Consider the following 24,596-nt stretch of genomic DNA (forward strand, 5'->3'; position numbering starts at 1 on the left):
TTAACCAAATATTTTTCTTTTGACATCATTAATCCACTAGAATGAAGTTATTTACAACATCATACAAATTGTAGATGATTAGTATCAAAATAACAAGATATAATGTCTATGCAAGACTATAGACAATCATGGATGATGTGAGCAGCATTCAATTTACATCCAACACCCACCAGAAGCCCAAACTATCCTGTATGAACAAAACATTGAGAATATTTAATATATTACAGCATTTAAAACCATGTGCAATAATCAAAATGAATAAAATGAAGCTAAAAGTTTAAGAAAGCTAAACTTTACATCATTATGACAACAAAAACAATATACTAAAGTCCAATAAGAACAAAATGTAATTGTAAGTACAAAAATGCGATCCAGAGGTTGCACCAAGTCTGGCCTAGTTGCATGTATGTGCAAGCAAATGCGAGCAAAAGTGTTACTCAAGGAATATTAGTAGTGTAGGCTGCAGCAGTTCAGATGCACTAGATTAAACAGTACACAAACTGTTGGCTAAAATGACAACATTTGGTAACCTTGAAGTTTAGGCCAACAGCCGATCAGATGTTAGCATACCTTTCAACATAGTTCATCGATTCAAGTTAACATTGCTATCCAGCTCTGATTTCTTTGTGATGACTACAACTAGCACAGATTAGAAAGACAAGACACAAAAGGTTGATATTAAGGGTGTCATTCTAAGATAGTTCGGTGCTTACTAATTTGTGGTGATTTCACGTACAGATCTGTAACGATTACATAGTACTTCAAAAGAAAAAGGCTACATCCAGCGAAAACAATCAAGGGAAACGACAGTCGAGAGTCAGAGTGCTTGTGAAAATCTGAGCTCTTCAGTTTTTCAATTTGTGTATCGTATGAATTGTAAATGAACAAAACACACACACAAAACCAACAACAGAAATCCTCCCTAGTAAATTTGATCAATGAAAAGGAAATATATTTAGATAAAAATCATGTTAAAAAAGGAGATCATAGAACCAAGCATTTTCCTGATTCAATGAACCGGGGAAAAGCAGAAGATTCACTACTATTTTCCTGTATGTGGACAATGCCTTCACTGATGATAATAACATAACATGTTCCTTTTTTGCCACTGCAGACTCTTGTATATTGCTCCTACCTCTTCCCTAATCAGGGTGTCTTTAAATTCAAAGTTTTGTTGACGATGTCTGTCATAGTATCTTCAGCCTGAGGAGGGGCATGCCTTGGGACTAGACAAGTTCCAAGAGTCTAACAATGATGTCATATTCAATATCCTCAGTGTCTTCGATGAGTTGCAGCAGGTCAATGTGGTTTACATAAACTTATCTTTGCTTCACTGCTTTAAGAATGAAGCCTATTTGACTGCTTAAACATTTTTTCAGATTATCAAAAAGGTTTTTTACTCTAAAGTAAGATAAATTCTTCTCAAGCTTGTTCTCAAGGCCCAATATGTGTGCCTAAAGGATATTCTTCTCAAGTTTATTCTTGAGGCCCAGTCTGTGTGCCTAAAGAATAGATTTAGCTCTAAGAGCTTCACTGACAAAATGTAGCCCTGTGGAAACTTTCTTTTCCTTTAGAAGAAGAAATAACAAAATTTTCCATTGGACCATGGAAATCTGATCCTAACACTCACGAGTGGCAAAAATATATGGTTCCCAGAACATAACCTTTCTGATAGTGGAAAAGAAAATAAGGAAAGCACATTCTAACACAAACTTAACAGACAGAAGTCAATGTTATAGAAGTACAACAATAGATGCAGCTTTTTCATACAAGACCGAAAGCCCAACTTAATTCCAGTAGAAGAATAACATAAACTTATTTTGACACCGCAAAATTCATGGTCAATCAAACCCATGTAGACATACCTTGGGATCGGAAGAGAGTAACAGTAGCTATATAACCATTTTTCATAACCTGGTCCAACGATGACAATTAATTAATTTAGTTCACAAGAAATATCATATATGTAAAACACAACGCATTTAAAAGTTTGACATATAAAGGAAACTGTATCAAAATACAGGTTCTCACCTCAAAGGCCACATTTTGGTACCCATAGACAAATGTTGATCCAAAAGGACTGTTCGTCGCACCTGGTGTCTGGATTACAGCCGGACCACAATCTCCAAGAATCTCCTGTATGACAAAATATCCAATTATAATTGTCTTGGTCTTGCATCAGTAATAGATTGTGTACCTGAGAAATACATGTAACGGTGAAGATAGAATGATTTTCACTAAAAATCCCTGATCTCGTTACAAATTTCTCAACTATGACCATATAACATGTGATAATGATTTTTATTAAAAAATGTGATAGTGAAGATCATATCTAGTTTCAACTCCAAATGGTCTCTTCTTATGACTCGTAGCCCACTAAATTAAACATCCACTTCTCACTTCACATTTCAGTTTGGTACCAACAATGTTAACAATGACATAGTACATTATAGTATTAAAACATGGAGAATAGACAAGGGTATGTACAATTGAACTGATTTAAGCTATTCACTTCTAATTGGTTCCTGTAAAACTACTTCCATTTGATTTCATGTAAAACCACACACACCATTGGTCCTAGAGTGCCTGTCAAACCACACTACAGGTCACTTATTTTCCAATTGACCAGCTTTACACTTTTTTTCTGAATGGCATGACACTCCAACAAATAATGATCACATGCAACCAGGAAACACCACCAGATACAACAAAATCTTTTGCAGTTATTGGAAAGAAAACTAAAAGGAACTTAGGAGAAAAACTAGATTCATGATGACAGTGGAAAAATTGGAAACTAAGAAAATCAAGTATGCTAACTAAACAATAATGACTATTTTACTAGGCTAATATAAATTTATATTTCAGCTACTTCAAAGCATTAGCCTTTTACCTGCAAATCTATTAGAAACATTACCTTTACTTGTTCCCACTTTGTGCTAGGCGTAATACAATTTTTTGTTGTGCTGCCAGGCTGTATTATACCTTCTACTACAAACCCAAATCTCATGAGTTAAATAAAATACAATTAGTCACCTCTAATACTGAAAACGTATAAATACTTACCATCGGCATCATAGATAACAAAGTTGCATTTCACATAAGAATTGAAGTCTGAATGCCCAGGGAAATTTGTATGTAAAACAAACTTCTTGATTTTATGAGTCTGCATGTTGACACACAGGTACTATGGTCATATAAAGATGATTATGATGCCTTATTTGAAATGATTAATTTGCCTTTTCACTTGAAAGAAAATTAAAACTATATGTAAAAAGGACACCTGTCCATCAAATAATATGTCCAGACCACGAGTGAAGTAATTGTAGAAGTAATCACCACAACGAGTGGTACGTGGACGAGGGTCTGAAGCTGAGTGGATCATCATCTGATCAACCTATAATGTGAAAGAAAATTCACAACTTAATCAGGGTGTACACTGACTGCAATTTTCTATGCTGCCTGAAACTTAACAGAAAATCAAACCTTCTAATGAGTTTCCAGTCAACAAAGATATAAACTCACTATGTTATTTGTCTTATGGTTTGTTCATCATCTAATACTGCTATAGGCAACTATATGCTCAACCTTGCCTCCCTACCTTCTCTAAGCATGCCAATGTGGATCCAATATTTTATTTGGAGATAGATAATAATAATCAGTATTTATAAGAGCTGTCCAGCTGAAAGAAAAGACAGCATTGTTGATCATATGAAAAGGGAAATAAATTTTTCTCGTGAAGATGACCTTGTCCCTCTCTCTTTCAATGTTATGTCTGAACAGCGAGACAAGAGTTAGGACATTATAAATTGGATCCATCACAGTGCATGAATCCAACACAAAAGATGTATATTATGGGCGCTGACACCCACATTTGTTGGAAAAACCTGTTTATCCAAAAGTCTTTTTGGGCAATTAGTAGTTGCATGTTCATAATTCCAAACAACCCTCTGCCCAAGTAACGGTGAGCTAGAGTTTAGGTCTAATCCTAATACAACAGAGAGCTAAAACACACATACAAACTACAGCAATATTTTCTCAGCAGTAAATTTTCCTCAATATATGACAAACAAGAATCGCTATATTACTGATTGAAAGATCTTAATCAAAGCATAATCCAAACCACACAAGAACTGACCTGCTTTTGATGGATTCCACAAGGAGTACCTAATAAAGTCCAGACATCCTACAAAACATCAAGATTTCTGAGTGATTGAAACATCTCTGTCATAGTACTGCCTCAAGAAAAAATAATACGAGTATCGAGGAAAAGAAAATGTTATCATGCTCATAAAATAGCAAAACTTTGCATGAACTTTGAGAGAATACTTGATGAGAATATGTAGGTTTAGCATGTAACTTCTGCAAGATTCAGCAATGAGGTAGGATTACAATGACTGCAAGAGACCTTATAACATATGTTGTGGGAGATGCTGATACAAGTTGACGAATGGCAATTGTGAAAATGTGATATAAGAATATGCTGATACAATTTCCTTTTATAAAAAAAGGAAGAATGTGATATAAATCTTGCTTATTCCATAAGCCAATGTGAGGAAATATAATGAATGACAGGAAGCTATAAGCATATATGATGATAAAAATAATGAAAAAAAGTATAGCAGCTATGAGTACTTCATCACAGAGATTGTGTCCACTAAAAGTTTTGTTTCACCAGAATTACCGAAGAGTAATTTAGGGAAGTACACCTCAAACATCAAGAGAAGAAATTAAACTTGCCTGTGGAGATGCACCAAAAGGAATATGCTCATTTCCAACTGTGAACCATAGTTCTTCTCTGAGCTGCAGACAAGGAGCAAAAGATGAAAGAATCCTGAGTCTCAAGGCAACAATATAAGTTGGTAAAGTATAAACATTGCTGCATCTCACTAGCTGCATATTTAACAATGAAATTTATGATTCTCATCAGCAGTGGTGGACTAATATATAGTAGTAATATTAAGCAAGAAAGCATATATGGTTCTTGTAGTGTCAGTGTATGGTTCTTGAAGTGTCAGGTAGCAGCAAAACAAGTAAGAACATCAAACACAAAAATGACAGACTAGAAGATTGTAACCTTAGCATGCACTTCTTCCATGTATAGGCTGCCAGCAGGCAATGGAGGTACTGTAGCTTTGTTTAAAATTGATCCTACGCCAACCTTGCTGTCTGAAGAACCATCATATACACAGACACGGGATGTCACTGGGGTTGTTCCATCAGGAAACTCAAGAGGCAGCTCTGCTGTGATTGCCACAACGGAAAGAAAAATGAGTTGTGTTAGTCAAAAAGTCTTAATAATAATGAGAGAATGACCAGACAGCACCTGCGAAAGTAACTGGACATGAATACCTTCCACATTTCGGCAGCAATATGCATATTGGCTTGGAATGGGAAAAGCAAAGGACAAACCCTGACAGCAATATTTTCCTGTAAGCCAAGATAGAATAAAAATGACAGAAGTATAAAAAGACAAATATAGACACCAGATGTACCGGATAAAATAGTGTGTAAGTTCCTCTATCTTTGTCATAAGTTCCAGGATACGTAGGTCCAAAACATGTGTATACTGCTTGAAAAGTAGCTAGCATAGAAGGGCCACTAAAATAGAGAAGAAGATTGATAAGATTTTTACAGAAAAAGATATTAAAAGGAAGTGAAAATAATAACAGACCCAATCAAATTGGTTGCATATTGCATCTGTAACCGTTTGACATCATAAACCTCAATAAGACGAAGTCTCTGCACAACAATCAAAATTAAAATTTTGATGAAGTCAAAACAAATTATACATTCATAAAAATGAAGCCATTAATCAAAATAAATAACAAATTAAACAAAAATAGACCAAGTCATTACAGAGGCAAAAATTCTACCATCCAAAACCATCTGCTTTAGATGGTGTTGCAACCTGAAAACCATGTAACCATCAACAAAGTCATAGATTGTGCTGATATTCTGTTTTGTGACTCATTTATATTTTCTGAGAAAACCCTTGCTTGCTTTCTCTCCTCTTCACCAACTTCATCATTCTGGTCATGCCATTACAACCTCCATCTTATACCACTCTCCTCTTGAACTGGCAACACCACTACCAAACACCAACATTACAATTAGTCCACCATCATCACATTAACTTGCCACCATCTCTTCCACTCAACCATCAACATCATGACTCCCAACAGAGTCCTCGATTCCCATGATCATCATCATGTCCCTACATGACCTTCATAAACATTACTGTTAATGCATCAGCAAACTTTCTTCTCTTAAAGCACCACCAACGCCATTGAGAGAGGATGGGGAGAATAGGACATGTATATTAGTCTTTAAAATCTAAAGACATACAAATAAATGTAATAAATTTAATGAATGACTTAGGGATGAATTGCAAATATTAGAAAAAGTATTCTAACATTCCACTGTACATATTATATGTCTCATGTCTTAAATACTCTCTGTACAAATTAATGATCATTTATATCTGCTGGATGTCTTCTATAATTCATCTCAGCTAACTGAGGTTATAACAATATTTCATTTGTTGATTCTGACATTTCCCAGACTACTGTTCATCCTTAATATTTAGCAATCCCCAATTAAGGACAAGGGCAACCAAGACATGGGGATCAATGAGATTATATCAAGTGATCAATGAGATTATATCAAGTAAATAATGGTAGAAAATGTATCAAACTGAATAGCTATATAAATGCTTTTCCACAGTTTGCAATGACAACCAAAATATTGCTAACATTCAATTGGTCACTCAACAACACATATCAAATGAGAAAACACACCTGTGACCAAGGATCAAAACGAAGATGGAATCCATGATCTGGAAAGCTAATAACAATATCCAACTTTAGAGGTTCCTGCAAGATATTGACAATCACAATAATAAATGAACTGCACATACATCATTCACATATTTAGTAAATATTCAAATGTAAATTTTGATGAGCTGAAAATTATGTTAAGAACTTAAAACAACAAAAGCCATGCTGGAAGAGAAACATCCTTGAGAACATGGACAAAATGCAAACCATAAAATTATCTGAAATGTAATTATACTGATACATGCTAATCAGTACATGAGATTTCTGTACCTTATTTACTTTCTATTTACTTAGGTAGAAAGTAATAAATCACATAGCTAAAAGGACTAATAATGTATTCTTATTTTTGACAGGGATATACTAGTTACATCAAGAGGTAAGACAAGTATACGTGGAAGCAGTGATTTAAAAAGCGCTAGGCGCCAAAAGGCGCCAAGGTCCAAAAACGCCCGAGGCGCTACGCGCTCGCCTAGGCGCTCACCCGAGCGAAGCGAGGCGCTAAAATATAAAAATATATAATATAATTAATAAATATAATTATTTAAATTTTTAAATAAAAATATGCTATTAAATTAAAAAAATCTAAGATACAAAATCACAAAATTAATAACATTAAAATCAAAATAATATATTATTAATCTATTAATGAAAATTAATCATTTCAAAATTCAAATAAACTTAATATTAAGATTTAAGAGTATACTGAGCAGTCTGAGCTTGACGGAGAAAGGAAGCAACGTCGGCAGCGGCGAGCGGCGGGGGGAAAAGGAAAGGGAGCGGGAGGCGCGAGTAGCGGGAGGGCTCGCGTGAGTCGCGAGCAGAGGGAGGGCTCGCGGCAGCTGGGAGGGCTCGCGGGAGGCGCGAGCAGCGGGAGTCGCGAGCAGAGGGAAGGCTCGCGGGAGGGCTCGAGGGAGGCGCGAGCAGCGACAGTGGCGAGCAGCGTCAGCGGGAGCAGCGGCAGCGAGCGACGAGATCGCGATCGAGAGCGGCAGCAGGTTAGTGTTGGGTTAGGGTTAGGGTTGGGGTTATATCGGTTTAGTTGGTTCGATTGAATCAACTAACAACCGAACCAGGACCGAACCAGACCTAAAATTCTGGTTCGATCGCCTTAGTTTACCCAGGCGCTCGCCCGAAGCGCCCAGCGCCTGGGCTCGGGCGAGCGCCCAGGCGGCGCCTGTTTGAAGCGCGTCGCCTGGGACATTAGCGAGGCGCTCGGGCCTCGCCTCGCCTCGCCCGAGTGCCTAGGCGAGCGCCCGAGCGCCTTTTGCAATCACTGCGTGGAAGTGAATACACAGTTAAAACAGACCTCAATTGGCACATGGAACCATGTGCTACAGTTGAGAAATAAACCAATCAATTGCAAGAATAAAGTATTTTATAGATATATGGGTAAACATAGAACATGTTACAATGTTCCAGATAAAACACTTGATTTAGCCCAGGAGTTGTGATAGTTATTTAAGAAAATCTCTCAAGTGTTAGTCATTCTGTGATGCCTTTTAACAAGGTACTGAAAAGCAACAAAAAGGGCATGACTACGGAAAAAAGGTCCTTGGCTGATGCATCTATTTGGTGCAGGAGTTGTGATAGTTATTCAAGAAAATCTCTCAAGCATTAGTCATTCTGTGATGCCTTTTAACAAGGTACTGAGAAGCAACAAAAAGGGCATTACTACGGAAAAAAAGTCCTTGGTTGATGCATCAATTTAGTGCAGTAGTTGTGATCAAGGTTTGACATACCGAAACGTACCACTCGGTACGAGCAGTACGTACCAGTCCAATAGAGGACCGGTATGGGTGGTATATTGATATACCCCAATGTATCATGTATCGGTATACTTAGTACAGCTTGGTACAGCTCGATACATACTGTACCGATAGCTAATCGGTACACCGGTATGGATCGATAATGCGAACCATGATTGTGATAGTTATTCAAGAAAATCTCTGAAGTATTTCATTCTGTGATGCCTTTTAACAAGGTACTGAGAAGCAACAGAAAGGGCATGACTATGGAAAAAAGGTCCTTCGTTTATGCATCTATTTGTTCAATGTTTACATATTACAAACTTCTATATGAAACATAATAACTAACATTTAGCTATAGCTATTTAGACTACATATCACATGCACCAGATGCGCAGCTTTAAAAAATAACAAATAGGTCGTGTTCATGCTAACATATTAACTATGAAAAAATAACCGGGTACTGACCTCATCAAAATACTTCACATGAACCACATCATAGATGTTAGGTTGATGATCTACTTGAGCAAATGCTTCGTGTAAAGGCATCCCTATATCGGATTGCACAAATGTCAAAATGTGGAGACAGGGCGTAAAAGAGAAGCAAATGCTTAAAATGGTTTCAGGAATTATGAAAACAAGACAAATGAACAAAATCTATTCCATTTTTGAGAAAACAATAAGACCATGACAGATATCAAAGATGACTAAGAGGCCTGTTCTACTGTCAGAGAACCACAAAAGGAATTTTCATAAGAAAAACAAGTTAAAGAATTAAGAACCCCAGCACATTTCGCTGCAAAATCTGATAAGACTGGATATTGACCAACATGAACATCCACCAAATTGAGAAGAAGCGATGTCTAGATTTCAACCAGAAGTGAACCATTTCAGTTTGTGTCAATTTTACTAGCCAATAGGGTCAGAAGTTCACAGAAGACTGGTAAGTCAACTAATTGCTTTCTCCTCAGACTCAATGTGCAGTCAACTACTAAAAAGAAAATTCCGATAGATAAAACAGAATTTGAAAATCATGATGTCACAAACTTTGCCTAACAAAGAATGGCCTAGTGCACACCCACCAATGCAGGGTTCAAGGAGAGTTAATGCATGCAGCCTTTTCGTGCAAGCAAAGAAGTGTGTGTCTGTAACTGCATACTCATTGACAACTTAGTGTACTGGATACAGGCCCACCCCCTTGTCAGGAACTTTGACTCTAATTGTACAATTATCAAGAATACTGGAGACATGCCCCAAGCTGCACTTATCTGTGTTACCGTCTATAGAATTTTTAGAAGACAATCAAAAGGCTTAGCAACAAAAAGTACATATTTTGTAAGATATATTTATTTTCAAATGAGATGGTTTATACAAGAGCAATTCCCTTCTCATGCAAAGTTGTCTTTCCAAGAATTTGTAAACCAATTAACCATATATCTAAAAACAAATATGTTATTTCCAATATGCTTAATTCTACATTTTAGCAGGTTCGTAGATGCTCTGAAGGTTAGATGATCAGAACATACAGGTCTTTTCATAAAAATTGCAAATATTAACTTCAAATTTTAGGTTATGGTTCTTCACAAAATCTACGCTGCACATTTTGTCATAGCTTCAATTAAATATGAGTTTCAATCCAATGCAGAAGAAAGCCGTAGGAAAAACAAAATTATGATCTAGGAAAGCGGTTGTCGGCGTCAATGGCTAAATTCCGCACCCAATGTATCAAACCCACAGATGAGAAGATGATGGGGGCGTCATCGAAGACTCGACTTTTGATATTAGCTGAGACCCTCAAAACGAATTTGCGGCGCAACAGACGCAATCATCCATCTCAAAAACCAAGACACAAGAAACCGATCTTTAAAGGGGCGGGACGAGAAGCAGTAGTAGCGCGAGACGAGAAGTCGAGAGAAGACGATCACCGAGGGTGAAGGGCCCGAAGCCGCGGCCGGGGTGGAGATCGAAGGTGGTGATACCCATGGACGTGCTCTCGCACCGCCGCCGCCTCGTTGTCCCCGCCGATCTCGGTTGATGCTGGACCTGCTGCATCGCGACGCGCCTTGCGGTCTTCTCGATCTCCTGCCGTTTCTTGCGCACCGATCTGCTGAGCCCGAGATTACAGCGAAGCAATGTTTCGTATGCGTATATATATATGTACCACGTAGGGAGCTTTCGTTGTACCCACGCCATCTGGCTCTCACAGAAAGCAGGCCATTTGAGCCTTCCATCCATGATAGAGTGTGCCACGTGGAATGGTGAAGATGTTGGTAGACAAAGTTTAGTAGGTGATCTTTGCTCGACCCAGCCGACCGAGGACGCATAGGAAATTTGAGTTTAGTTAAGGGTATCAATGTAATTTTGAGAATAGTAGGGGTAATCAAGTAATTCTGATTAAATATTCATTTTGGAGATTACTATTGAAGATTACTTTTAAAGCTCTTTGTTATTATTCATAATCCTTAAAAAAATATTTTTATTATTTATAATCCCTTTAATTTTAATTTTATCATAATCTTTTTCTTATTTTTACTTTCTCATAGTCTCACCTGTATATCATATTGCCATCGATTCTCTCCATCATTATGTATCTTATCGAATAGTTTTTAAGTTAATTCAATCCATCCAAAGGTTAACTCTTTCACACTTTGTCCTCTTTGATCTTTAGTTTATCTCATTTCATCATCTATTTTTTCTTCGTTATTTTATATCACCTTTGATGGTTAAAATAAGGAAGGAGAGAAGGAGGGGAAAAAAAGAAAAAAAAATATTGTAAGGAGTAAAAATATTTTATTAGAATTAAGTTATAAATTCAAGACATGTATATCTATTTATAAAGGGATAACTTAGGAATATTTAAAATGCTTAACATGAGGTTATAGATTAAAAAAAAAAGGAGTTGAAAATAGTAATCTCTTTACTATTTGTAACCCTTTTTTTATTATTTACAAACGTATTTTAAAATTTTGATTATTTCTAAACTACTCATTTGTAAATTGATATAAATACTCTTATTCTTCTTCTCGAAGGATAATATTAAAGGGACAACAAGTAAGGTCAAATGATATCAAGCGACATTAACAAGAATAAAAAAAGACGTTATAGGAAAAAAAAAATCAAATCAATAATACTGTAGCTATAAATAATAAAATAATATTTTTTAAACGGATTGTCAATAGTAAAGAAGAGGCCGTAATAATAAGCTTCTTCTTTTTTTCATATTGTCGGAACATGCCACATAGAAATATATTGATGAAAAAAATATTATTTTCTATAATTACGGATAATCTTATTATTTGTAATAAAAAGATGTTCTAAGTTGTGTATTTTATTTTTCATATTTTTCAAATATCATCCATTTTCAGGAATCATGACAAATAGTATCCTATTTGAAAAACATGAAAAAAGGGTACCATTTAGGAAAAACAAAAAAAATATTTTTCTCAGAATTCATCGTAATAAAAACAAATCTCCAGTATAGTTGAGAATGTATTTAATTAACAAATCTTTAAGCCAAAGAAAAGAATCATAAGTATGATCATGAGGCAATTGCCCAAAGTTATATTTAGATAATTGCCTAAATATAGTTAGCAGTAGAAAAGAGAAATAGAAAAGAATTTTTAGAAAAAAAATTGCCCATAATTATGTGATGACTCCTTTGATTACTATTTTCTTTAGAACATTTTACTCTTTTTGGAAAAATGGGTGCAACAAGCACTGCTGTTTATCATAAGGTGCCAAATCTGAGTGATATTTTTTTATTGTGTGCAATGAAAAAAATGCCAAAGAACTAATTATGATTCTCTTGAGAGAATTTGGGTGTTCAGAAGAGAGGGAAAAAAAAAAATCCAAAACAGTTTAAATTCTTACATTCAAGTTTCTGATATGTTTAGTCTCTTGATTGAATTTGTGCTTTCCTGAGCAGTTCTAAGCATGTTAAAAAGTTCTGCTAAAAATGTTCATTTGTATTTTTATATATTATAATTTTGGTGAAAAAAAATACAATAATGCTATTGTTAGTTATAGAAGATAAAGAAATATAGAATATATATTAATAGTCAATCATCATTCAATTCATCACGGAAAAGCTATTACGAAAGAAAAAGATTTAGATCACCCTCTATCCATCTACCCACGTCGACAAAAGTCAAAGACAAACTGTTCGGGGCTATCTTCCCCTTGTCGCTTATTTGGACAAAACATCAAAAGAGGAATGTTAAAACAGTTATAAATTGTTCATTCCAAAGTTAGACATAAAAGTTAATCATCAACGCTACATTAGAGAGCTTTCTTTATAAGAAAAACCTACACTTACTAAGAGACTTCAGTCTCTAACTTAAACGTCGAAGGGATTATGTCAGAAAATTTCTTTTGACATCGGTCTTAGATAGCGCCTTGGAAACTTAACATTCTACCTTGGACACACCTATGACCTCGGGGCTAGACTACCATTTTTCCTAATACTATTCGAAAAGAGATAGATTTCAAGAAATTATTATAAATCATAAAATTAATATCTAAATACTTGTAGTTTAACTTGGATATGACCGAATACAAACGAGGATAAAAGATTCATGTAGCAACCTTGAATAGTTTGAACATTACAATGTTATTGTGGTCCAATTGTAAAAGATGGTTGGAACTTGAACTGTAATACCCTTAATTGATGTGAAAAAGGAACATGTCATTCAAGGAAAAACTTTTGGGCTAAATGCATATAACTCTTTGGTTTGCGATGAATCAAATCCCATGGCACTCTTTTCTTTTGTTTCCTTTCTTTAGTTACTCCAGTTTCATGTACACTTGGAACTCCCCATGCATGCCACTACCTAAGAACAAGGCCTGCATTTGGGTTCGCCACAAAGAAGGCCAGAGCGCCAACCAACGGAGCGTTGATATAGGTAGTAGGCTCTGATTTGCGGAAATCCGCACGGTCATCCTCGTAGACATCGTCGTCGGAAGGGCCGCCGACCACCGCTCCGACGTGAGGGTTGATGTTAGGGTTCGGAGACCTGTAGTAATCTGTGCCGTCCTTGCATGCAATGAACCTGGGATGGCTGGAGATTGACGGCAAGGAAGAACCCCGGTGGTGAACTCGCTGCGGATATCGATCTCCATATCCAACCATGTACGACATGTTCATTGGATTGTCCCCCAGCACGTAATCAATCTGGCACAAAGAGGTAAGGTGATCTCGGTGTTGCAGACAAGACAGGTATAGAAGAGCATCCAGTTTGGGTACCTGCTTCTTGGCTTGAAGCTGAAGAGACGATGGCGCCACCTGGATGCTGCCACAGTTCACAGTCTGTGAAGACTTGGCGAGGTACTTGGCGTAGGCGAGGAGGAGGAAAGAGATGGAGGTCACATGCTGCATGTTGCTGCCTCCGGGCTTGTAGATGAGCCCACCAGGAGTGTATTGGATGTGTGAGGAGAAAGACTCCGGTATCAGTGTGCACATAAAGCTGTCGGCAAACTCTTTGTAGGACTCCAGCGAGAGCACTTGTCCTTCCATGAACTCCTGCAGACATCATCACAACAGTGACAAAGGAGCACGAGTGAGTGCAGGAGATGTTAATGGTATCGGACATTGTAGCACCTTCGAGATGAGGACATTGAGGCCGGCATGCTTGTTGTCCCATCCGAACTCATTGATGTTGTCATCTGCTCCAAGAGTTTTGCCATTGTTTTGGATGTAATTGAGGAAGGAATCGTTTCTTGAGGCCCTTCTGAGCCATGCTGCTCCCCACAGTAACTCATCCTGAGAATAGTTCCAAGTTTGTGAAGTGAATGCGTATGATGCATGTACATCTCAAGCTGTTTTCATTCTGTCATCTGTAGACAGGAGATGCATGTATATACAAGACAGCATCGACGGGCCCCATGATGAGATCAAAGCAATTAATAGATCTTGAAGTACTATGGTAGATTGCACATGATGATTGTGGGATTCTCGTAATGCCTTAAGTTGCATACTGCTTCAGTCATCATATTTGCTAGATTCATGGACTTGTGTCATTCCACCATGGACAAAAGAGAACTCATCATGCTCTTCGCAGTAGGAGGTCCTGTTTTACTATTCGGTCTTAAAGAAACTCCACCGATGGCACAATGGAGTGCTCGGAGAGAGAGAGAGAGAGAGTAGGAACTTGCCTGGTATCCATCGAAGTCACAGTAGAAGGGGCACACCCCAGCTTTGAGCCCGGGGTCGTCACTGTAAGCACCCTTGTGGGTGTCGGCGAAGTCGAACACCCTCATTGCATTCTTCAGCAGCTTCCGCGAGTAGGCCGAGTCGGTCTGGCGGAACACCATCGACGCCGCCGCCAATGCGGCCGCCGTCTCGCCAGCCACCTCGGACCCCGGCCGGTCCGCGCTCACGTAGTACACCGTCCGCGCCGTGTCCATGTCCTCCGGCCGCTCCCAGCAGTTGTGGTCGCTTATAGGGTTCCCCACCTACTGTAAACTCCACTAAGTCCACTGAGGTCCAAAACCAAGGCAAGCCACCGCTGGTAGCGGTATTAGTAGAGGTGAGGGTGAGGGATGACCTGAACGAAGACGATGCCGGGGTGGGAGACGGTCTTGAGGAGGTAGTCCGTGGCCCATCGGATGGCCGCCGCGGCGTTGCGGAGCTCGTCAGCCGGCATGCAGTCGCCGAACTCGATGACGCTCCACGACAGCATCGTGGTGGTGAAGGCCATGGGGAAGCCGAACTTGACGTTGTCCCCGGCGTCGTAGTACCCTCCGGTGAGGTCGACTCCGACCTCGGACCCGTCCAACAAGGCCGAGTCGCCGCGCCACACGGCGCGCTGGTCCGCCGGCAGCTTGCCGGACCTCTGGCCTTCAAAGAACAGAATGGATTTGGCCAATGCGTCGTGGTAGTCATGGCTTCTCGCCAATGGCAATGGCAGAGCAAGCAGCAGCAGGAGTGGAAGCAAGAAGGGTGTCATGACTGCTACAAACTGGGTGAGGAAGAGATCTAAGTAGTGATTCATGCGTGTTGGCGCCTTGCGAGGATAACTCCCAACATTTATACAAGGGGAATAAGTTGACACAGGAAGATCACGGGAGGAAAAGAGAGAGAAGAGAGTTAGCAGAAAGGACTGGAGTTGTCAGCTGATCACATGCATCCATTGGCATGAGAGGCCACAAGCTAGTGGGAGAGAGGGCACCATTGCCCATGGTAGAGAGCTAATAAAGTGAGCAAAAGCCAAAAGGGTGGAGGCAAACTTAGCTTTGGTCCACAGCATATTTGCTTGTCGACATGTATACTGTGGAAGGTTGTTGAGTTCACAGGTTCACTGTTAAGGTTCATAATGGAGCTCTTTCTTGTGCACTGTCGAATATGATTCATGTTGAGATTAAAAAAAGTAGACATGCAGTGATACATATGATTTGCAGTATATGAACAGGCAAAAGCTTTGCCACACTTTATGATGGAATTGTTTCTGGACTCGTGCAGCAGATGAAGAGGACACAGAAGGGTCCATAAACCACCATCTAACTTGGGGTTGCTTTAGGTCCAGATTGGGAATCCAGCAGCTTTCAGAACTCGAACTTTAGTAGTGCACAAGTCATCTCATGAGCTTTTTGAAGACGAGCCAAGAGCTTCTCCCTTTTGGCTCAGTTACAGTAGCTCATGTCACCACCAAAGATATATGAGGAATCATATGAGAAGCTTTTCAGCCTCTCTCTCTCTCTCTCTCTCTCCCTTCCTCGTTCATGGTTAAGACAATGACTCCACAACAACAAAAAAGAGTAGCAAACCAGTGGGCACAAGTCACTAATTTAATGCTTGTGTTTCACTCTAAACTTTAGTAAGCTTGCTTTTAAGTCTTTCTTTACAGATTATACAGCCAGCCAGCCAAACTTGAGTTCTTTATGTATCTAAATAAAACTTCTTATAGAGTCAAAACTAAGACAAATGAGCCATCCTATTTTCCTACTTCTTTGGATCAAACATCATTAATTAGAGCATCAATGGACAAGAAACTGTTGGAGTTGTTGGCCAAGCAATGGACTAGTTTGAGGGTCATTGACTTGTATTGGAAAATAAAGTTGAAACAGAAGTTGCTTCATGTAGTTTTCAACAACAATGTGGGTCCAAGTCAACCCATACATGACATTTATCTTGTGCACACAATAATTTCCAACAAAAAGTTTGGCTATGGAGACTCACTTTGGATCCTTTTGGGGGAGGGAGGGTGGGTGGAAATAATAAGGTTTGCATGCTGTGGTATTTATTGTTGCCAAAAACAAGTGCAGGAGATGACAGAAGAAAGAGGGTGAAAGAATTTGAAGTAAATATTTAACCATGAAAAAGGAAGTGTTACACTCTCTTACCTCTCAGTCATCCTGTTGAGCCTCCTTCATGCCTTTATGATTCATGGAAAGCTTTGCTTGTGCAAACCAAGAGCATGATGAGATGCTGCCAAAAGAAATGAGACACTTGCACTGAAACTTTTTTGCATGGAGAAGAAAGCATATCATGCATTTATCTAAATCTTTTCACTACACCAACAGCATCAATAACAATAAGCATAATGTCCAAAATATCCTTAGTTAAAACAAAGATGATTTGGATACTTGTGCATAATGTTAAATCAAAGATGATTTGGATACTTATACATACTCTTTTGACTACTAAGAGATTCTCAATAATGGCAAACCTTCCTTCAAGGCATCAATAATGAAATGCAATGCAGTTGGGAAAAGCTATGAAAGTCAAATCAGACTGAGATTGTGATATAATTATTTAATTTAATGTTCCTACAGTAGCATACTACCATCATTTATGGAATTTGAAGTTAATCTAATGCTAACAAGGCACGAGTTACATGCAATCTTACCAATAGTTTTCAGGAGTCCCAAATAATTCTTTCTATAAAAATCTAAATGCAGAAACCATGTTCTTAGGTAGATAAGGTGCAATTCCAGCAAACTTGATTAAATCAATTTCCACTGAGTTGATCTAATAAATGTTTGCTATTTGGCACCCTGCATGAGGACTTCAAGTAATTAGATAGAGGTTGGCCCAGTGGAAGAATAAGCAAATCAATTAAGGATGTGATTTGGGTCCGTTTGATAGCAAATTCATTATCATTCCTATGAATTTGTGGAGAATCCAGAGATCATAATTTGATCATAAATACAATGTTAAGATGAAAACCAAAGAGTTATCTTCCTAGAAGAATATTGGTTAAGACCATAAAACATTATACTAAGATGACACCAACACAAATATGAACTAAGCATGATGCCAAACTTGATGAATGGTAGTTAAAGTTAATGCGAAATATCTATTGCAACTAATGTAGCAATATTCCGTGATCAATATGCCAAACTTGACTGTGATGACTTACAATCTTTCATGAGCCACTCCTAGTAATTCCTGCACAATAACTGGAAGCATAAATGGAGAGAACAATGTAGAACATAAAGTGAAATGTACTTAGCTCACCCAACTTCAAAATGGATTTAATCAATGTGCATACAGAAATTTTCAAAAAAATCCAAACCCAAAACCTGTAAGATAATCTGCGTGGTACATGTGAAATGATGATAAGTGACATTTATACAGATTGAAGAACTTCAAATGTACACAAAAGGAACAACAAGTCCCGGAAACCCAGGATATGCGTTACACTGCAATTGTGATAGTAATATAGGTGACTTAGTAAGTCTGAGCATGCGGGTGCTTTTTCATTCAGGAGCACACATAAATAATGGCTACATATAATAAACAAAATTTACATATGCAAATTATCGAAACATACTGCATCACTTCTACCCACTGTTCCGGAAGGGACCAGTAGGAACCACACCTGGAGCGTCATGATTATTATCACTGGCAAGATCCATTTGCTGAGCCTTTAACAATCAGAAAAAGAAAATCCAATGAATCATGAAGTCAGTGAACTTTCAAAACAAAATATATATCATGACTATAATTTTAAGCCATGTGCAACCAAAGAAGGAAGACAAACAATTGATACCTGTGTATTGGAAGCTTGCTCATGAATTCGAACAGGTCTTGTGTTGAGATCAATCATATTTGAATCCATTTTGCCATCATGATTGTTGGTAGCATCTAAGGCAGGATCAGCAGAGAGTTTGTGATTAGTCATTTTCTCTGTCATCACCATTTTGTGATCCCTCCTATGTTCACCAAAGTCCTTGGCTTTTGTTTTAAGCTCTTCCATATGACTGGATCTATTGCCTGGAAACTACATAGACAAACACATCTAATCAAAGTTCAGATAAAATATATACATGCCATCTTAATGTTGTTGACTAACCTCAACCCTTTGCCTCAGCAATAGATATCTTCTATGGGTTCTCTTTCCTCCAACATGCACAGCCATATCACACTGCAAGCATAAGGAACTTCCATCTATCTCACAATAAAAGAAGGCTACATGGATATGAAGTGATCAAGTTAGATCCCCAGTTAGTTAGTATAAAGAAAAAAACACTTCATTGAAATCATAACAAGCATACCGGGTGCATTTTCACATATGTCACAATGAGGAACTTCACTAGGGTCAGCAAGTCCTACTCGTACATGCCGGCTAGCAAGTTTGTTACACATGTGAACCTGAACTAAAAATTTCGAGAAGTTACAAGCAATGTAGAAGAGATTTAAAGAAATCTATGTTGCCAGTAAAGTTCTTTTAATTCTAATAATCTAAACTTTTTCTTTCAAAATTACGAACAAAGATATGACATAAAAGGCATTAATAGATAAGAATATGCTTACATGATGCATACATAAGTATATGTTCAAAGGCATTTACCAACATGGATATACATACTATTGCATGTAGACAGGTCAGAGAACAATAAAGAAATTTTGACACAAGCCTGTCAGATTAGTAATAGCCCAAAATATCTTCTAATTTATGCATCCATGGTACTCTTTTTGTGTTGGATGCTACTCGTTTTGTGTTTAGATACATTTTTCCTGCATCAATATCCATGCAAACTGGTCAGAAGTGGCATATTTTTGGGACATTGCAGCAACAATACTGATATTACCACCGCAATGAATAATGATTTCGCAAATTCAATAAATTTTCAAGTCAACAAGTTGTTGATATTGCAAATCAGTTAGTGGTGGTACTACGGTTGATAGTTGACTGAAAGCTGAAAGGATTAGGCAGCCTTGGCCCTATCTAAATGATTTGGTAACATTGTTATTGCATTTGAGAAGGAGCCAGCATTTATGTTCAAGAGGGGTACAATACTTAATAGATGATATGCGATTGTGTGAAAGAATTTAGTCCGAATCATTGCAATTAAAGTTAGTCAAATAATCCTCAAATTACTAAATACAACTTAAACTTTTAAAGAGCAGGAATACATATGATAGCACAATTGAAGAAAATGAAACAAAAAAATAACAAATCAGAAAAATAAAATTTGCATAATGTGATTATGATGTAACAAAAGATGGGTTAAGAGGAAGATCAAAATATTATTTCATTTGCTGTCATCGGTGATGCAATTTAAATAGAATTAAACTAAATCATTGTTTGATAGGCAATCCATAGTTTTGCTTATTCATTTTCCAATCTTTGAAACAGAGGAAGCTAAATGACAAGTTCTCGAACGTTACACACAACCATGGCTAATTATTTTTAAGAAACATATATACCAGAATCTTACTATACAGAAGAGTTCAATTGTCACCCAAATCTCAAAAGTTGGTGCAGTTACCACACCAACTTGATACGTGGTGCCACAGATGAGCAAAATTTAATTCAAAATTGACATCAAAAGAATATCAGACGACCAATTGCAACATGTGGCTTGGTGGTAAGCATTACTGCAGTTGTGATGCTTATTTTCAGATTACCTTCCTAACAAGATAAGAGGGATGCATCAAATTTTGGAACACAAGGGATGCATCATAAACTGGAACTTGAAGAATCCTACTTCTTTCCCCTTTCCTCTGTCCAGTGATGTAGTTGAATGCCTATCATAAATTGAAACGAAGGTTGTTTCTGTATAGAACTCAAGGACCAACATGTGAAGGTTGCTCTCTAGGAGTATGAATGAGTCAAACAAAAGGTTGTCTTCTAATTCTCGATCATGAAAAACATTTTCTTTCTGATTTCATAGTAATGATCATTCAGTTTGTACCCAGATCACCTTTTGTTAATTAGTTCTTGCAGGATGTTAGCCAAGGGTTCAGGTTCCAAAAGCAGGCACTGTAAGATTAAATTTTCTATGCTAACCACTAAAATTGGCAGTCAGAATAGTGATCTACATCAGAATATCATATAGTCTAGCCTGCCCTGCCTAAAATAACCTAGATTGGACTAAAAAAGAAAAAGGAAAACTAGACTGGGCAGCTTGGGGGGGGGCAAATGGGCCAGCCCAGCCTTGTACAGCTTCAGGTAAGTCCAGTTCAACAGAGGTTCAATCTTGGCCATCCCAAAGATCAAAACAAAATGTTCAGATTACAGTGCACTCCTAATCAGGAAAGGAGCAATGGGCCATTGTTTAGAGTAGGAGATAAGTATCTAACGGCTCACAGAGAACAACCGACTTCTAGATGGAGTAGGAATCAACATAGGACCTATCCAACTCTTCCCATTCCTCTCCAAGTCAAATCTATTTAGTAAGCACCCAATATGCATTTTTTTATTTATATCAGAATGTCTCTCGAGACTTATTCTGAGTCATGTTGGTGTCAATGTGGCTATTAAAAATATAATATTGTTTGAGGCTTAGAAAGCTCTAGAAGTTTCTTTTGGTATAGTGGTTTTCTCAACAGAAACCTAAGCATCTAAGCCTTTAACACACACAAATTCTAATTTCTTTCTTATTTACTACCAAATATGCGATTATATTTTTCCTTTGGTTCCGTTAGCTCTAGATGGAGTCTCCTTGCCTAATTTTTCAGATTACCTTCCTTGTAAATCAACAACTTCTAGATAAACGAGGCACGTCGGGACTTACCTTTTTTTGGGTAAACTCAACTTCTACTCAATTTCTAAATGAAACGGAATAAAGAAAAAGAAAGAGAAAAAAGTAAGGTAGGTTGAATATCTCAAAGGTATAACATGCCAGTCTATATGCAATTATCGAAAGGCATAAAACTTGAAAAATCTTTTGCATGTTTCCGTCTTGCCATATCCCATGCCTAAATAAGTATGACAATCGTCCTGTGCACAAATGTCTTAAACCAACAAAAGTATCAGAGAGGCAATGGGGAGTGTGTATGAGTGACATTTACCTAAGAAAAAATGAAAAGAAAGATATCCAATCACTCTCCTAGTCAACCCTTTGTACAGATAAAAGGGCATCAACATCTAAGAACTAAATTCTCTTTAGCATCAGTTAATTCAAATTAATCGGTGTGTGAAACTAAGATAAGTCAGCCAAGTTGAAGAAGGAATGTCATCATTGCACATGGACAAGCCGTCCACATTTTATGGATCGCCCACCAACATGGAACGAAACTTCTCCCAAGTCAATAGCCGAAGGTTCACTGCATCACAAGCCATGCATTTATAAAGCCAATCTCTCCTTTGTCCATTAAATATTTTTATTCTTTCCGGGAATCAACATCTAATTGATGACCTAAAGCAACAATAACTTCCTGAGCACTAAATTTATACTGAATTAGCCAACTCAACCAGGAAATCGTGTATCGGTGCAGCTTCAATCTATTGACACCTACCAAGAATTACTCGTCACCGCCTTCGATTTACTAACAATTTGCTTCTACTCCAACTATCCAAGAACAAACTCAAAGAAGTATACCAACCTGACTACAACCTTACCAAAGTCTCATCAAACCTGTTCACCATGGATCAGCTCGTCCACCACTCGAAACATCAAGAAAGCAGAAGATGCCAAAAAGAATCAGCACCACAAAAGGAGAGCAAAACGAAAGGACCTTCTCATCGCAGGGCCGGCACAGGGCAGCCTCGTCGGCGGCACAGAACAGGATAGCCGGGGCGCTCTCGCAGACGTCGCAGATCGTTCGCATCTTGCCCTCCCTCTCATCTCCCTTCCACCACGCTCGTCCACGCGTCCATCTCCCACTACGCCGCCAACCTGACCCTCGAAGAGAGCGATGAATACGACGAACGGATCCGCCGACGATGGTTTGGTGGCGACCGCGGCGGCTTTATTTGGTGGACGTCCTTCTTCCAACGCCAACTTGCGAACATTCCCACAGGACTGAAATTACAGATATATCCCTCGTCCTCGAAATGTCATTTGCATCCCCCGCATTCAAATATTTTCACATACACCCTTTGAGAATAATATATAATTCATATATTATTGATATTTATATTAATATTTTTTATAAAATCTTTAATAATTAGAAATATATGATTTTGGCGAGAAGGAAGGTATAAATTAAAATGTGAATTTCTACTTTTTAATTGGGTTACAATCTTACAAAAAGGCCCACTAAGAAAGTGCATTTACGCTGCAAAATAAGAGAAGGTTCGAGGGGATTTCTGAGGTGCGGGACACGTGGCGAGCGCGGGCGGACGCAGGAGATACCGTGGGAGGAATCAAGCGGCTCTCAGCCACCAGATACTACGAGTTACGAGAAGGAACAGATTTCCCATCGCACCCGCCCCGCTTCTCAGGGGGTCCCTGATGGGGCCCATGCAGACATCCAACCGACTTCGAGATACGCATGAGGTGGAGGTCGCTGGAAGGCAGCGGCGGGAGGAGGATTTTATGTGCTAATTACATATTATTTTTTTATAATTAATTATCCTTAGTATTTTAATATTTTATATTTTTAAAAATTATATTAATATATTTATATTTATAAAAATAAAATATTTAATCCCATTGATTCAATAAAATTTCTTTATTTTTTATTTTTAATCCTAAAAAATTATTTTTTTAAACATTATAAAGATCTTAATGTTTCACTCTCATAAACATAAGGATCTCAATATAATTTTTAAAAATATAAAATACTAAATATTAAAAATAACTAATTATATAAAAAAATTCATAATTAATTCGGATTTTATTCATTACAATATTCATCTAGTTCTTAAATGGTTTAGATCAATTTTTTTATGGTTTACATCAATATCCGGAATATTCATATGTTGATAGCAGTTCTTAAACCCTTATCCATGTATTGATATATATATATATATATATATATATATATATATATATATATATATATATATATATATATATATATATATATATATATTCTCAGGAACTTTTAATAATCTATTTTATTAATATTCTCTTAAGGCTTATCTTCATATCACATGAGGAGAGAAATCAATCTTTGGAAGGAGATTAAATATCCTCTTAACTATTATCTTCGTATCACATAAGGAGATGAATTAATCTTTGAAAGGAGATTAACTATCATCTCAAGGATAGTCTTCATATCATATCATATGAGGAGAGGAATCAATCTTCCAAATGAGACTAAAGATCTACTCGAAGAATGTCTAGATATTATATAAGGAGAGAAATAGCATTAAGAAAAATCACGCATCAAGAAAGGATGGAGAAAGATCAAGACTTTAACAATAAGTATTATCTTACACAAGCAGAGTTTTTAAATTTTAATTTTTTTAATTAAGCATGTAGATTATATAATCTTTTTTATATCTGATTGATTTTATATCATACAATCTTATTTAGAGAATTATAAGAGTTGAGGGAATTTCCTAAATGAATTATATTGTTGATGAAATATTTAGATGTAATATATTCATGAACCATTACTGATTTTTCTTAGATCGTGATGATAAATTACGATGTGCAAGATTTTGATGGATAGATTATCATTTAATTAATCTAAAAAAATATTGGTAAAGATTTTAGAAAGTTTTAAAACATGTTTAAAGACAATAACAAGCAACGACAAGATCAAATGCTTTGATAAATTCTGCTTAATATACAAAACAAACACCCTATGTTTGTGAAACATGAATTGGAGTGAGTGATTTAGTTAATAAAGCATCCAAATGATGCATGGACTAACGCGAAAATAAAATTATATATG

The 24,596-nt window shown here is 37.3% G+C and overlaps 3 protein-coding genes across 9 annotated transcripts; all 3 read right to left on the reverse strand.

The window, feature by feature from the left end:
• On the reverse strand, positions 1 to 10,693 carry LOC135598293 (PHAF1 protein At3g51130-like). 5 transcript variants are annotated; one of them, XM_065092014.1, is made up of 15 exons: positions 10,507 to 10,693; positions 9,050 to 9,132; positions 6,798 to 6,872; positions 5,672 to 5,739; positions 5,493 to 5,598; positions 5,350 to 5,410; positions 5,075 to 5,238; positions 4,738 to 4,800; positions 4,136 to 4,183; positions 3,281 to 3,394; positions 3,064 to 3,163; positions 2,915 to 2,988; positions 2,032 to 2,136; positions 1,866 to 1,914; positions 1 to 187 (listed from the first exon to the last, which is right to left on the reverse strand). In XM_065092014.1, the coding sequence occupies exons 1-15, from the start codon at positions 10,631 to 10,633 to the stop codon at positions 183 to 185; spliced, it is 1,242 nt and encodes a 413-aa protein (XP_064948086.1). In that variant the 5' UTR covers positions 10,634 to 10,693; the 3' UTR covers positions 1 to 182. The 5 variants fall into 5 exon arrangements, with proteins under 5 accessions (XP_064948086.1, XP_064948023.1, XP_064947954.1 ...); XM_065091951.1 differs by having other exon boundaries at positions 2,915 to 2,985; positions 5,075 to 5,241; XM_065091882.1 differs by having other exon boundaries at positions 5,075 to 5,241.
• A 2,452-nt stretch (positions 10,694 to 13,145) lies between these two features.
• On the reverse strand, positions 13,146 to 17,953 carry LOC103979301 (endoglucanase 23-like). Of its 2 annotated transcripts, XM_018828260.2 has the most exons (7): positions 17,938 to 17,953; positions 16,919 to 17,003; positions 15,124 to 15,537; positions 14,732 to 15,031; positions 14,178 to 14,339; positions 13,824 to 14,099; positions 13,146 to 13,751 (listed from the first exon to the last, which is right to left on the reverse strand). In XM_018828260.2, the coding sequence occupies exons 3-7, from the start codon at positions 15,523 to 15,525 to the stop codon at positions 13,407 to 13,409; spliced, it is 1,485 nt and encodes a 494-aa protein (XP_018683805.2). In that variant the 5' UTR covers positions 15,526 to 15,537; positions 16,919 to 17,003; positions 17,938 to 17,953; the 3' UTR covers positions 13,146 to 13,406. The 2 variants fall into 2 exon arrangements, with proteins under 2 accessions (XP_018683805.2, XP_009393672.2); XM_009395397.3 differs by lacking the exons at positions 16,919 to 17,003; positions 17,938 to 17,953 and having other exon boundaries at positions 15,124 to 16,912.
• LOC135598499 (B-box zinc finger protein 18-like) lies at positions 17,948 to 22,784 on the reverse strand. 2 transcript variants are annotated; one of them, XM_065092459.1, is made up of 6 exons: positions 22,485 to 22,784; positions 19,076 to 19,172; positions 18,874 to 18,989; positions 18,571 to 18,801; positions 18,352 to 18,445; positions 17,948 to 17,966 (listed from the first exon to the last, which is right to left on the reverse strand). In XM_065092459.1, exons 1-5 carry the CDS (start codon positions 22,575 to 22,577, stop codon positions 18,362 to 18,364), a joined length of 621 nt encoding a protein of 206 aa, XP_064948531.1. In that variant the 5' UTR covers positions 22,578 to 22,784; the 3' UTR covers positions 17,948 to 17,966; positions 18,352 to 18,361. The 2 variants fall into 2 exon arrangements, with proteins under 2 accessions (XP_064948531.1, XP_064948455.1); XM_065092383.1 differs by lacking the exon at positions 17,948 to 17,966 and having other exon boundaries at positions 18,132 to 18,445.
• Positions 22,785 to 24,596: the final 1,812 nt, after the last annotated feature.

The sequence above is a fragment of the Musa acuminata genome, chromosome BXJ1-1 (genome assembly GCF_036884655.1).
Source record: "Musa acuminata AAA Group cultivar baxijiao chromosome BXJ1-1, Cavendish_Baxijiao_AAA, whole genome shotgun sequence".
NCBI lineage: Eukaryota > Viridiplantae > Streptophyta > Magnoliopsida > Zingiberales > Musaceae > Musa > Musa acuminata.